This window comes from Arachis hypogaea, chromosome 10 (assembly GCF_003086295.3).
Source record: "Arachis hypogaea cultivar Tifrunner chromosome 10, arahy.Tifrunner.gnm2.J5K5, whole genome shotgun sequence".
NCBI classification, from domain to species: Eukaryota; Viridiplantae; Streptophyta; class Magnoliopsida; order Fabales; family Fabaceae; genus Arachis; species Arachis hypogaea.
Genome location: NC_092045.1, coordinates 1,079,674 through 1,093,742, shown reverse-complemented (window position 1 = coordinate 1,093,742; position 14,069 = coordinate 1,079,674). Strand labels below are relative to the sequence as shown.

At 31.6% G+C, this 14,069-nt stretch overlaps 2 protein-coding genes across 4 annotated transcripts; both read right to left on the bottom strand.

The window, feature by feature from the left end:
- Positions 1–3,102: 3,102 nt before the first annotated feature.
- LOC112714420 (uncharacterized) lies at positions 3,103–7,791 on the bottom strand. Of its 3 annotated transcripts, none has more exons than XM_025766013.3 (8): positions 7,362–7,791; positions 7,126–7,187; positions 6,777–7,022; positions 5,173–5,414; positions 4,106–4,312; positions 3,914–4,006; positions 3,723–3,824; positions 3,103–3,625 (listed from the first exon to the last, which is right to left on the bottom strand). In XM_025766013.3, exons 3-8 carry the CDS (start codon positions 7,006–7,008, stop codon positions 3,263–3,265), a joined length of 1,239 nt encoding a protein of 412 aa, XP_025621798.1. In that variant the 5' UTR covers positions 7,009–7,022; positions 7,126–7,187; positions 7,362–7,791; the 3' UTR covers positions 3,103–3,262. The 3 variants fall into 3 exon arrangements, with proteins under 3 accessions (XP_025621798.1, XP_025621797.1, XP_025621799.1); XM_025766012.3 differs by having other exon boundaries at positions 7,126–7,192; positions 7,362–7,788; XM_025766014.3 differs by lacking the exon at positions 7,126–7,187.
- A 1,761-nt stretch (positions 7,792–9,552) lies between these two features.
- LOC112718415 (uncharacterized) lies at positions 9,553–13,350 on the bottom strand. Its single transcript, XM_072205711.1, has 4 exons — positions 11,072–13,350; positions 10,640–10,966; positions 10,455–10,578; positions 9,553–10,364 (listed from the first exon to the last, which is right to left on the bottom strand). Exons 1-4 carry the CDS (start codon positions 13,348–13,350, stop codon positions 9,642–9,644), a joined length of 3,453 nt encoding a protein of 1,150 aa, XP_072061812.1. The 3' UTR covers positions 9,553–9,641.
- Between the last annotated feature and the right edge of the window lie 719 nt (positions 13,351–14,069).

Here is a 14,069-nt window from a genome sequence, read left to right as displayed (position 1 = left end):
TGAGAACTTAATTAAAAAACTTGTATGCTTTCATGAACTAAAACAATCAAAACAATTAGGGTTAGTTCAACTCAATGGTGAATGTTCTAGCTAGTGAAGTAGAGATAGATAGATATATCCCTCACAAGAAAATTGCTTTCAACCACCACCTTCTCAATTACAACTTCAGCCTTATTCCCATTTTATGGCACCACCATTTTCATCCATATATATATCATACCAATATTAATGAATAGAGGCAGACCCCAGTGTTATTCGCTTTCTTGCATCACGTGTTGTACTCATACTCACCACTCTCCACGTACACACATTAATATTATTTCCCCTATCCTATATAATAATAATAATAATAATAATAATTAATAAGAGAAACAAACTCTTTAAAGTTTGGACCTATATATTTGGACTATATTCAAACTCAATATATAGTTATATATACAACAAATACTTGAGGATGGTCCTAAGTTTCAATGCATAGGTCGGATTTTAATTTGGCCATGTTGGTTAATAAATACTACTTTAATAGACTGTTCGGCATTATTGCTACATTGGAATAATTAAATTGGGTATCTAGAGTTTAGCTGTGGAACAAAAAAAAAAAAGTCTCAATAAGATTCAAGTATACTTGTGTCTACTATAAATAATTAACAAGGAGGCTCTTCTATATATATAACTAGTTTAATTTGTCATTTGGTATGTAGATAAATTTACTTAAGCTCTAATTTAATATTGATCAATATGATTAGATGAAGTCTTTTGTTTTTTACGTGATTCTCAAGTTTTAATCTTAAAACGGTGAAAACTCAGGTGCAGTCGACTTCACGTGAAGTTAATAATTGAGAGCCGTTAAATAATTTGACTGATTTGACTAAATTTTCATCTAATGGCTCTCGACTATCAACTTCACGTGAAATCGACTGACCATCTTAAAATTAATCAAAAGACGCACGGTATCACCACCAAACCCTAAACGAAATCACTACAATAGCAGGTGGTTTCAACGAGTACGAGTTGGTTCAATTTTTAAAAGCATTTATTATTATCACTACAGCTATTTTTATTATTTTCGATTCATTGTGTGTGGTCCATTCATTTTGTGTTTATAGAAGTGGAAAATAAAAATTAAAAAAAAAAGACTATGATTTGTCTCATCTCATGTTATTATATTTTATACTTGAGAGATTTTATGACTTGCACCACCACACTTTGAATTGGACCACCGTCATAATAAAAGATCTAATAAGAATAACAATACATCATATATCACTCTCTCCTTTTCTTTTTGTAGAAGACTTATGAAAATAAAATAAAAGCGGATGCATGGCATACTTGAGGACAATCTTCTAGAATCTAGACCACTTGAAGCATCATATCATATCATATATATTGTCTTAAAACATGACACTTGAACATTGTGTGTTGAATTGGCAACATAGTTCACGCAGAGTGTTGGATATTAATTTAAAGTCATGTGAGTAATAACATGGTCCATGCACCATATATATGAATAATGACATTAAGGATTCTATTATGGTGAGTATATATATATATATATATATATATATATGCAAGAATATTTTTATATATACGGAAATGATGAAGATATAATGATATATTGATATCGGAAATGTTTGGTAACAAAAAAAATATTAGCCAAAAACAGTCATAATTTGTCTTATTTAACATTCATTAATTGTCACGACAATTAATGAATGCTAAATAAGATAAATTCTGACTGTTTTTTTTTTGTCTACCTAGCATTACCCGATTGATATATAGAGATGATGGTAAAACTCCATCCCAATAATTACACTATTAGTGCATACACACTTTTGAAACCAAAGATGCATGTATGGTGTCAATAAGTGAATAGAAAAAGTATATCCAACACCACAAGAAATTGTGTAATTATGGACGCTAGAAATGAACGGTCAGATTTTTTTCGATAATTTTTAACGGTTTGTCATCAATAAAATAAAAAAATTATTAAAAATAAAATATTAAAATAAAAATTTTTAAAATTTTTAAAAAATTGACACATTTAAAAGCGACATATCACGTCGTCTATTTTATCATCAATTTTAACCGTGTTTCTTGAAGTGAATGAATTTTTTTAGTTAGTTAATATTAATTAATTTTAAAATTTAAAGTGTAGGATTAAAATTGTATTATTTAAAATTTAAAATAAGTTTAAAAAATTGATTAATACTAGTTAAAAAAATTAATCTACTAGCGTGATGACTTAAAAGAATAATATGAAAAAAATTAAATATGTATGTGGTGTATTGTATGAAATGACTAGACTTGTTTATTATGTAATGGCGATTGGCGAATATAAGGGTATCTTATCTTCTCCGTATATGGAGTAATGGTTGGTTTGTTAGCATGCATGAAGACATTCAGAATCATTCATTGCTGCTTTCTGAAACATTTGATCAAATGACAAGTGATGGATGATGATGGCCACGTTATTATTAGTTGATATATCCCCTCACTACCAGAAAAACGGTGATTAGCCACGGAAAAAACCGTGGCTAAAATCAAGAAAATCCGTGGCGATCCAGCGTTTACAACGGATATACTTCCGTGGCTAACAAGGGCGACGCCTTTTCAATTAGCCACGGTTTTCGGCCGGTTAGCCACGGTTTTATGACCCGTGGAGACATCTAAATAGCCACGGTTTCTACGTTATTGGCCACAGACTAAACCGTGGCCAAATGACAACAGTGTAACCAATAAGTATAGTTTCGCCACAGTCTTTCCGTGGCTAATACTGATAGGCTGGGCTTTTTTGCCACGTTTTTTCTGTGGCAAAAAAATACTGGGTTATTTAGCCACGGTTTTTTTCTATGGCAAAAAATACCATGCACAAATTAATATTTGACAGACTGGGTTTTTTTCCCACGCTTTTTTCCGTGGCTAATTTTTTCTTTCAATTTAAAAAAAAAAACTCTCAATTATAATTACCAATTGAATATTTTTTTTAATTAATATTGCATATATTTATTTCTATATATATAGTAACATATTAAAATAATGTTATAACAATATAAATAATCAAAGCAACGATAATAAAATTAAAATAAAAAATAGCAAACTAAGTAATAAAAGTATTTTAAAGCATATGCATTGTTCAAAGATATAGTAAAGAAATAACAGAAATCAAGTTGCATAATTCTGTACAATAAGAAATAAAAATATCTCTAATCACAGTATAAACTAGACATAAATTAAAAATAAAATAAACATGACATGAGGTGCATCATTCCGACTCAATGTGTGGCACAGAATCAGATAAGGTAGGTACTTCATCACCGTATTTCTGTTGTAGAAATCTGTAAAGAGTTGCCACTTGACCTTTAGCTTCTTGAAGTTGCTTTTCTAATTCTGCAACATGCTGTTGCGATGCACCGCTAGAACCTCCGCATATTGCCCCTCCAAAGATGCGCTTTGACTTGCCAAAACCACTGGGATATGCAGCATTACTAAAGCCACGTACACGCTTACCATTCTCAGGACCGCAAACTTTTCCAATTGCATCATCCGGATGAGCCAAGACCTTTGAATGAATACCTTCAGCGGCAGCACGCTCTTGGTCTTCAGACAAATGCTCTGCTATCTTTTCCTACAAACAAATGCACATCATATTGGAGTAAAGTATTGACATAATCAAGGCATATTAAAAACTATACAGCCATATAAAATATAATTGAGACACTCACAGCTAATCGTTGTCCTTCCCCGCTTACATAACTCCCATCTTTCTTTAGCAAAGTTGATACAATAACCTCGCTTCGACATACAGGCCTTCCCAATTTTTTTTCCTAATACAATAAATAAAATATTAAAGTTAATCTCAAATTTAGTTAAAACTGCTAATTTTATAGTAATAGTAATAATAAAAAAATAATACCATCTGAGTTGCTCTTCTAGCATTGCTTTTACTTCCACCGGCGTGTGAAACTATAAGCCTCTCACGATTTCTGGCATTTTGCAAACATTGTTTCTATGATTTTCAAGAACAAGAAACAAGTAAACAAATGTTAAGAGATAGCCATTATAAATATTCAATAAAAAAATAAAAAAACATAGATTAATTATTTACCTTTGTTTTAGGATCCATATAATGATCCACAAAAGCAATCCATTCAACAGGCGGTATGTCTGAGGGATTCGCAGCCAGAATTTCTGCCTTTCTTTTGTTAGGAAAGAAGTATTCTCCCCGTAAATTATACTTATGGGCCTTCCATCTATCACCTAAGGTCCTCAGAGCCCATTTGACGCCAGCAGCATAATCAAACTCAAAATTTTCCTTAAAATATTTCATAAACGAGATTAATTATTAAAAACTATGCAATTTGATTACCATACTGCATATTATATCGTAGAAAGATAATATTAAAAAAAAAGACTTTTTAAAGCTAATCCTAACCCATGCTTACTGTAGTTTATCCAATTCTGAAACATTCATAACAGTGTACTATAACACAATGTTCTGTCAAATAGCTGACTAGCCCCAACAGCAGATATTTGAAAATAAAAAAAATTCAGAAAATGAATGATGCATAACAAAGGCTTATTATAAGTTTTTACAATGAACATTCTTGCTGTAATGTGATCATAAACATGTTTGACCAAAAACAGGAAGGAATCCAATATACAAACCTAGTTGCAAAAAGACTGACCACCTCAAATACATAGCCCCTTTTGAATTCTGCTAGGGTAGAGATAAAGTTTTTCTTGTTTTAATTTTATTAGTTTTTATCAAACTGAGACAGGTATATATCTTAACAAAGTTTTCCTCTCAAGTATTTCTAATTCCAAATTTTCATTTCACAAAATTCATGACAATAGCAATTGGAACGGGAAAATAAATCCAGGAAGTGTCTCCCAACTCCTAAGAATGAAATGCAACTAACTTAACCTGCAGCAGTACCTGTTTAATACTTAATCAATTCATAAATCATAGAGCAATGGCATCTTGTTAAACATTACTTAAAGTACCTCCAAATGAATCTATCTACACCAAGATTTTAGCTCTTACACAATTTCTTTTTAACAAGAAATAACAATAATAAACAGAAAATGCAAACCTAAATATAGGCAAGCTAGGAGCTAAATTAGGATGACAACAATTTAATAAAAATGCACATCAAAGTGAAAAAAACTTACTTCAATAAGTTCCCATTGTCTTTTTGTGTTATCTTCTGGCATCTTATCCCATCTTTTGATTGATATGGGACAAAATATAATTCGACGAGCTACCTGACCAAGAAATCTCACAAACAGGTTCGAGCCGTTATCTCGACCTTGTCCATCTGCATCCAACTCCATCATAACTTTTTCACTCTTTTTCAAGGCCCAAACCTGAATCGCTGTCATCTTGCGAGTGATAATTTCTCCACTAGAGATGTCTGAATTAATGGAAGAACGTCAAGTCAAATTAAACCAAAATTTAAAAAAAAAAACCAAAAGGCATAAATAAAAAACTTACATGGTTCAAATTAATTACACACATATATATCAATAATTAATCTAAATTACATACTCATCTAATAATAAATTATATAGACATATCAGTACCAAACTGAATAGAGTATCCGACAATAACAGCAGAGTGGGCTCTCAAAAAATTATCTCTAGAAGTCTGAACTTATCAACTAAACAAGGCGGCTTTAATGACTAAGGAAATTAGATTATATGGTTCAAGGCAATTCTACCAACCTGAATGCCGAATGAATTAAAATGTCATTAATAACATTCATTGTTCTCAATCAATAAAAATACACATAATACAGATAAAACTATCATAACTAAAACTCTAAAACCCTGTTCATAAATATATAGCCTTTCTCTTTCTTTCTTTCTTTTATTTATTATCTATCATTATTTTAGTATATAACATTAGCCATTGATACAAATAATCTTACAATCTAAGTATGATTGTCCAGGATAATAACAATATATAATAGAAATCAGATTTCTCAAAAAAATTAAATTCTGACATAAATCTGAGAGAAGAAAATTAAAGAAGCTAAACTTCGTATTAAAATAAAAAATACTAATAATTTCTAAAAAAGAATGATAAGAATTTAATAAAATTACGTCGTGATTTATTTTCTAAAATCAGTTTTTTATTTTTTGTTAATATTTTATTTTATTTTGTGTTTGATTAAAATAATCAAAAGTGACTGCTGGTATGTTTTTTTATGTCTTTGATCACGGACAACTGATAAGTTATAAATAACAAACCATAATAATTACTCAAACATAACAATGAAAAGCAGGGACTTATTTAATTCCAAATTCAATTCTGGTCCAAATTTTTAACTTACCAAAAAAACTTAATCTGCCTATTTAACACTTTCATTCAAAAATTAATTTCGATTAATATTTAATAGAAACAAACAAATTACTACAAACTATCTTGTTGTTTAGCCAAGAGACTACAAGACCTTATTGAACATAGAGTACAATACAGAAGGTGTCCATTTTTAACAGCTTCCACCTAAGTTCAATATGTATAGAAAAAAATTACATTCTACACCATAGAATTCACCATCCAATCACTTTAAAATATATATATAGTTACACATATCCAAGAGACGACAGAAAATTCACAAGTATGCTTTGTGCAGAGCAAACACAGAAGGAACCAAAATGAAAGGGAACAAAAACTGAGTTGCGTAAACTAAAAAAAAGAGTGAAAAAAAAAACAACCAGCACAAAGTCAATAAATTGGACTGAGATAGTAGTTAGAGTCTGAATAAACTTACCTTTAACTTTCACAAGCAGTGGCTCATTTTCATCTCTTTTATTCTTAGGTGCAGCACGTTCCGGTAGATCACCACCACTTTGATTTAACATCTCCGTCTCTGAAATTTCATCCCCATCATCATTGAGCCTAATTTGTTCCAACCCATCTTCCGAACTCAAGTTTATGTCTTCACTTTGTCTTCGTAACTCTTCGAGGATTGACTGTCCGGAGATATTATGTTTACGCGTCATAGTATTCTAAATGCCTGCAACACAGTCATCGACATCATAAAAAGAATTCAGAAAAAATAAAAATCATGTTACCGTATTAGGGATATCAAACTATTTGCTTAATATGCGTCATGTTACCGTATTAGGGATTCTAGTGCTAGGTTGCTGCTAGTGTTATGGCAATCTTGGCTTTGCGATTGCTGCTCTGTACGAGGCCGGCAACAAAATAATAAATCCTTACAACATGAATCCAAATAATATAGACACATGCCCATTTATAAATCATCATCTAATCCCTTATTTTTTCCGGAAATACAGAAATACCAGATAACACAAAAATTTACAAAGGATTAAAATTGTAAAAAAAAAAAAACCTGGAGAAGTTCTCGACGTTGAGCAGTTTGACCGACGAAGAGCTACCACCAGTGAACGCAAAGCACGATTGTGACTGTCGCCTGAAGTGCGATGTCGGAGGCTACTGGAGGTGCGAGGGTTGAGATCGGAGGGGGCGACCACAGGCAATAGGTACAGCAGCGTGAGCGAGTGATCTGTGCGCGTGTATCACGAGCGTTGGTGTTGCCAGCGGCACGAGATCGGAGGCTGGTGGGGTTGCGAGATCTGAGCCCGAGGAGAGGGAGACATGCAGAGGCGGATTAGGGCCGGCTAGTGAAATGTTGAATGAGCTTCGAAACTAAAAGATAAGGGGCGGTTTTTAGTCAAGCTTAAGGTTTTTGGTGTAGATTAAAGAGTAATTTGAATTAAGCTCGGTTTTTTTGGCGCAAGTTTCCAAATTGAAATAAAATTAGGAGTTTAGTTTTTTTTTTGTGTATTTATAAAAAATTATCTTTTATGCCAATATGTTATGATTTATTTTGCATATAATATTATGTATTTATCTGAGTTTATTAAGTGGTTTAAAAAAATTACATTTAGATAATTGGTTTATCTTCTAAATATTTTATATTTTTGAATTCAAAATTTATGATTTTTATCTTTATTTCAAGGTTTTTTATATATTATTCTTATCCTGTTAGTCAAAAGTATGAATATTAATTTTCGTTTTTTTATTTTTAGGATAAGCGAAATAATGGCATTCTTTTTATAAATTAAATGAATTAAAAAAATATTTATTATAGAATAAGTTAAGTCTATTTTTTAACTTTAGGAGTACATATAATTTACTCTTGAAAGTAATTAAAATACGTATAAAATTTTTTATTTTTATAAAATTTATGTTAACTATTAAAATTATGATATAATGGATGTACTCCTATAAAAAAATAAAAATAACTTCACAAGCATCCTTTTTTTGGAAGTAAACATAACCCAATAAGTAAGAACTTTAACTTAAACGAGTAGTAAAAAAAGTAAAATATATAATAAAAAACGAACATAAAATTTAATTTTTTTCAAATATTTGTTATAAAAATAAATGTAATCAAAATAAAAATTAATAATTTAAAATAGAAGATAAAAGTAAAAATAATTAAAGATGTTTAATATAAAATTAAAGAAATAATTTTTTATCTACTCGAATTTTGCATAAAGATAAAAAGTGTTTTGACTATAAATTTTTAAATTTGCTTCAAATTAAATAAAATGAAAAAATAAATAGATTTAATATATAAATAACTAACTTATAAACCATGTCCTGGATCTCTATGTTACTTTTATTATATATAATAATAATAATAATGTAACTTTTTATTTTTTTCAATTTAAATTTAATTATTTTTTGTTTTCTACATATCTTAAATAATTTAAAATCTATTTATTTTTTTATAATTAATTGTTATTCATTGATGTTAAATTTATGTTTTTAAAAATAAAAATATGAAAATATTTTTTATGACCCGCTGGTATAAGACAATTACATAGTTTAAATTATATTTTATCTAATTTTTTGCCAACAAATTAAAAAAAGATAAGATTATAGCATTACTGCCTAAAAGACAAATTTTAGAGCATTAGTACTTATAAGATAAATGTTAAAAAATCACATCTAAATTTAGTTTGCAATCATTTGAATTAAGTTACACATTTAAATATTCATTTCACATTCTAATTGACACATTTTGAAATTGAATCATAGCGAGCAAAATTTTTTTTCTAAGTTATATCTAACTGAAGTTATTCTAGGAGAAAGAAACTTTATTTTGGCGCTAAAAATTTTGTACATTTTATTATAGATGGTAATTTGACTTTTGCAAAATAGAGTAACTATAATTTTTAATTTAGAGTAAAGTTTACAGTTAAATAAAAAGATATCAGATTGTAAATTTTATAATCTTAAACATCATTGTGAACAATTAAACATAATTACTAAAATTTGGAACTCTGCACGTTGGATTAAAAAAACAAGGCGTCAATAAAAAATTAGAGTAGATCAACTTAAAGCTTAACAATTTTCTGCCGTTTGATTAAAATATAATAAATAAAATTTTGCACATTGTTAGAAAATGAATTTCTGTGCAGTTAATTTTAATCTATCTTTCTAATAAATTAATAAAATAATAATAAATAAGGATAATAAATACAATATAAGGGTAAAACTAATATTTTAAATTTTAACAGTTAAAATTCTCCTCGTTACTATTGTGGTAAATTAATGTTGAAACGTTCATTTAAAAAATACATAAATTAAGTATATACCACTAATTAAAATCCTGCAAATCACCAATGCCAATTTCGTCCTCAGAAACATTGTGATTGTTTTCAGCAACATCCACTTCATCTGATTCTGGATCGTTAATGTCGTCCCGTACTAATGGAAATTTTTCTAGATTCTCTATTTGCTGCTCACAAAATGGTATGTCCTCCACCAAAGACTCATCTGGATCCTCCTCATTCAAATCTCCCATATCATATAAATCTCTGGGTTTCATGTGACATACAGAACACCAACCTTCGTCAACTGGATCGTCAACATAGTAAACCATTCTCGCATCTGTTGCAAGAATAAATGGCTCATCTAGTTCAAGAGCACCCGTGTGTATCAACTCTGAAAACCGTACACTCGTGATCCCAAATTCATCTACTTTAATGCCCTTATTAAGCGTGGTATCAACCCAGATACATTTGAAGAGGATAACCCTTAGTTTGCCAAAATAGTCTAACTCTATTATATCGATCACTTTTCCGTAGTATGTACTGTCAAATGATACTGAAACAGGATTCCGTCCACGGCTAATACTAGTCGTAATTGCAGACATGACTACACCACTATTTTGTGTTTTAAGTCCTTCATCTTTATTTACCGTGCGAAACTTGAATCCATGAATGTTATACTCTTCGAATCTCTTTACAACATCATTAGGTCCTTCTGCAAGCCACTTGATTTCAGGAGTAATTTCGTCTGCATCATCTGTATACGCCACCTGCATGTGATAGATTATTCTGATTTTAAAATGCTTTCACAAATTAGAATATAGAATAGGAAAAGCATTAAATAAACGTAACTAACTCACATAATCCCTAAACCACTCATGGAATTTGGCGTGCATGTATTCTTCAATGAGTTTAGCTGCATTTCTTTTACCGCGGTGTAACTTGGAAATTTCACCTCTGCATATCCTGTTCAAGTAGATAATACTTACACATTAATTACTTAAATATAATTAAAAATTTAATCAAAGATTGCCCTAGGAATTACTCGCGAAATTTGTCCAGTAATGAACAATTTGTCAGCACATAGCGATGAGCCTGTGTTTTCTCAATTGGTGTCAACAAACTGATCTTTTGCGATCCACGAGGACTTCCTCTTGCCGGAAAAATTTGAGAAAGAATGTTTGAACAGCTACTAGGAGTGTTGTCAATTTGATCGTCGTTACGATTTGGTCGGTTAAACCTTGTCTCAATCTCATCTTCCTCTAAATATCTGGAGCAAAAAGTTAGACATTCCTCCATCAGGTAACCTTCAGCTATACATCCTTCAGGTGCAGCCTTATTTCGGACATACGATTTTAAATGGCCTAAAGTCCTGTTTGCAAGAAGATAAAATAAATCTACAAGGTCAACAAATTACAAATAAATCCAACCAATTTAGTGATAACATGATGCACAAAATATTAACATAATAGGATACCTTTCAACAGGATACATCCATCTGTACTGCACTGGACCAGCAATCATTGCCTCTTCTGCGAGATGAATAACTAGGTGAACCATCACGGTGAAAAACGAAGGAGGGAATATCATTTCCATGTGGCATAGTGTCAACGCAATTCGATGTCGAAGTTTTTCTAAGTTATCAACGGCGAGAGATTTGCCAGACACTTCTCTAAAATAGTTACACAACTCTATTAGCACAGACGTCACCTCTTTAGGAAGGGATCTTCTAAAAGCGATCGGTAAGATGTGCTCCATGAGAATATGTGAATCATGGCTCTTTAGGCCAAAGACCTTCCTTTTCTTCAAATCAATGCATCTAGAAATATTAGAAGAATAACCATCTGGAAAAGAAACACTTTTAAGAACACTAAGAAAAATATCCTTGTCAGCATTTGTCATTCTGAAACAGGAAGGCGGGTACTTGGAAGAATTAGTGAAAGGATGGAGCTGTTCTCGGATTCCCATCAATTGCAAGTCCTTACGGGCTGCCAAGTTGTCCTTAGTCTTTTGTTTGTCATCAAGTACAGTAAACAAAACATTGTCACAAACATTTTTCTCTATGTGCATCATGTCAAGACAGTGACGAATGAGATTATCCTTCCAGTATGGTAAATCCCAGAAAATACTCCTCTTTTTCCACTGCAAAGGGTTGTTGCCAGCATTGAGAGCCTCATGTGATCTTTTGCGACTGCTCTGAATTTGAGACAAAATAGCACTGCCTGATAATGTTGACGGAGGGCCTCTTAGTTCGGTAGTGCCATCAAATGAGTGCATGTTTTGTCTATACTCGTGGTTATCGGGTAACCACCGACGATGTCCCATGAAGCAATATTTCATGCCATGCTTTAACCTCCTGGATACTGTATCAAAGTTACATGACGGACATGCAAGACTAGTATGTGTATTCCACCCAGACTGGTTATCAAGACCTGGAAAATCACTTATGGTCCAAAATAATGCAGCATGCATGCGAAAAAACTTTCCATCAACAGAGTCGTACACGTCAACACCCTTCCATAGTTCTTTTAACTCATTAATAAGTGGTTGCAGAAAAACATCAATATTATTACCAGGCATCTTTGGACCAGGAATTATCATAGACATAATAAGAGAGGCTTGCTTCATACAACACCATGGAGGATAGTTGTATACATACAACATCACCGGCCATATGCTAATGTTGGAGCTGAGAGTCCCAAATGGATTGAAACCATCGGAAGCCAAAGCAAGTCGTATGTTACGTGGATCTTCAGCAAACTCCGGATATAACAAATCAAACTCCTTCCATGCTTTGCTGTCTCTTGGATGCTTTAACTTTCCATCTGAGTTAGGAAACTCTGAATGCCAACGCATTAGTCTTGATGTTTTAGAGGACATGTATAACCTTCTTAGCCTAGGAGTGAGAGGAAAGTATCTCAATACCTTTTCCGGAATTAGCCTCGGCATATGTTCAGCTGTGTCCAAAACTCCTGGATTGCTGCTGGTGTTATCATCTGCTTTATATCGAGATGCATTGCATATTGTGCATTTACTCTTGGTCTCATTATCTGGACCCCAGAAGAGCATACAGTTGTTTGGACATACATGAATTTTTTCATATCCCAAGCCTAGCTGCTTAATCATTTTTTTTGCTTCATAAAATGAAACAGGCAGATTTGCATGAGGAAACGCTCTCTTTAGAAGATCAAGTATCATCGAGAATGTCTTGTCAGTCGCACCGCATAGCACTTTGATATGATACAGCTCAACTATAAATGATAACTTGCTATACTTCGTACACTCGGGGTATAATCTGCGATTTCCATCCTTTAGCAACTCTCGAATCCTATCAGATTCCTCTTGAGTATCATCTTCGATATGAATTGGAAAAGAGTTGTTCCTCTCTTCAACGGGCTCATCATCAACCCCATCAAAGTTGTTGGCAGCTGAACCGAAGATATCGTTAAGCATATCCTGTAGCGGAGCTCTTTCCTCTGATTCGCTAAGGTCATGGCTTGATGATGCTTCTTCATGTTGTACTACACTTTCTCCATGCATATACCAAAAAGTGTATTTTTTTGAAAAACCTTTTTGGAGTAAATGTGCTAACACCTCAACTCTAGTCCTCATGTTCTTAAAACCACATCTAATGCACGGACAAATAATTTTTCCATTTACGGCAACCCTTTGAAAGGCAAAATCTAAGAAATCAGCTACACCGCATTTGTACTCCGCTGTTGTAATTGATTTATCAATCCAACTCTTGTCAATCATAGTTAGACACTCTGGTCTAAATGCCGAGATATGCAAAATGTAAGTATTGAAAAATCAGAAAAATAACTAAATCTAAAAAAAATTTAAAAGATAATAAGTTAATGCATAGTTGACACCAAATTTATGAAATTCTAGAACCGTAGTCAGAGACAGTGACAGATCCAAAATTTCTTTCAATTGGGGGCATTAATTAAAAAATTAGAATAATTTTATATATTTTTTTACTATTGAATCTTAGTATTCATTAGCTATTAATCATGTTATAAAAATATATATAATAATATTTATACAAAATAAAACAAAGCATGATTGTTTGAATTGAAAAACATAAACAGGAATATTTAACTAAAAAAAATTAAAAAAGGAAGTTAAGAAGTCTTACTAGGAAATGGAAAATCAGAAACCTGCAGAAAAATAGAAGAGAATTAAAATAAAAATGCGAAATGGGGTAAAATGTATTGATTGAATGAGGGGAAGGGTGCAAATAAATTTTTATCCTATATAATACATGGTACGTTATAAAGTGTCAGAAGGGATATTTATCCTACAATCTCCTATCTAAATTTGTCTTTGGAACAAAAAAAAAGGAGTTTAAAGGGTACTGACTTAACTAATTTGAATAAAATAATTTGCTCGAATTAGCAAAGTATGACTTGAATGGCAGGTTAACAATATGTTAATAATTTTCTAGAATTTTGGATTGAAAATTTGCCTTTCAG

Coding starts and splice junctions, on each gene's coding strand:
- LOC112714420 (XM_025766013.3), bottom strand. CDS start 7,008: ATGACGCGTAAACATAATATCTCCGGACAGTCAATCCTCGAAGAGTTA. Junction 3,825..3,913: donor CTAGAAGAGCAACTCAGATG/GTATTATTTTTT, acceptor TTATTGTATTAG/GAAAAAAAATTGGGAAGGCC. Junction 3,626..3,722: donor GGGAAGGACAACGATTAGCT/GTGAGTGTCTCA, acceptor ATTTGTTTGTAG/GAAAAGATAGCAGAGCATTT.
- LOC112718415 (XM_072205711.1), bottom strand. CDS start 13,350: ATGATTGACAAGAGTTGGATTGATAAATCAATTACAACAGCGGAGTAC. Junction 10,967..11,071: donor TGGATGTATCCTGTTGAAAG/GTATCCTATTAT, acceptor TCTTGCAAACAG/GACTTTAGGCCATTTAAAAT. Junction 10,365..10,454: donor ATGAGTGGTTTAGGGATTAT/GTGAGTTAGTTA, acceptor TATCACATGCAG/GTGGCGTATACAGATGATGC.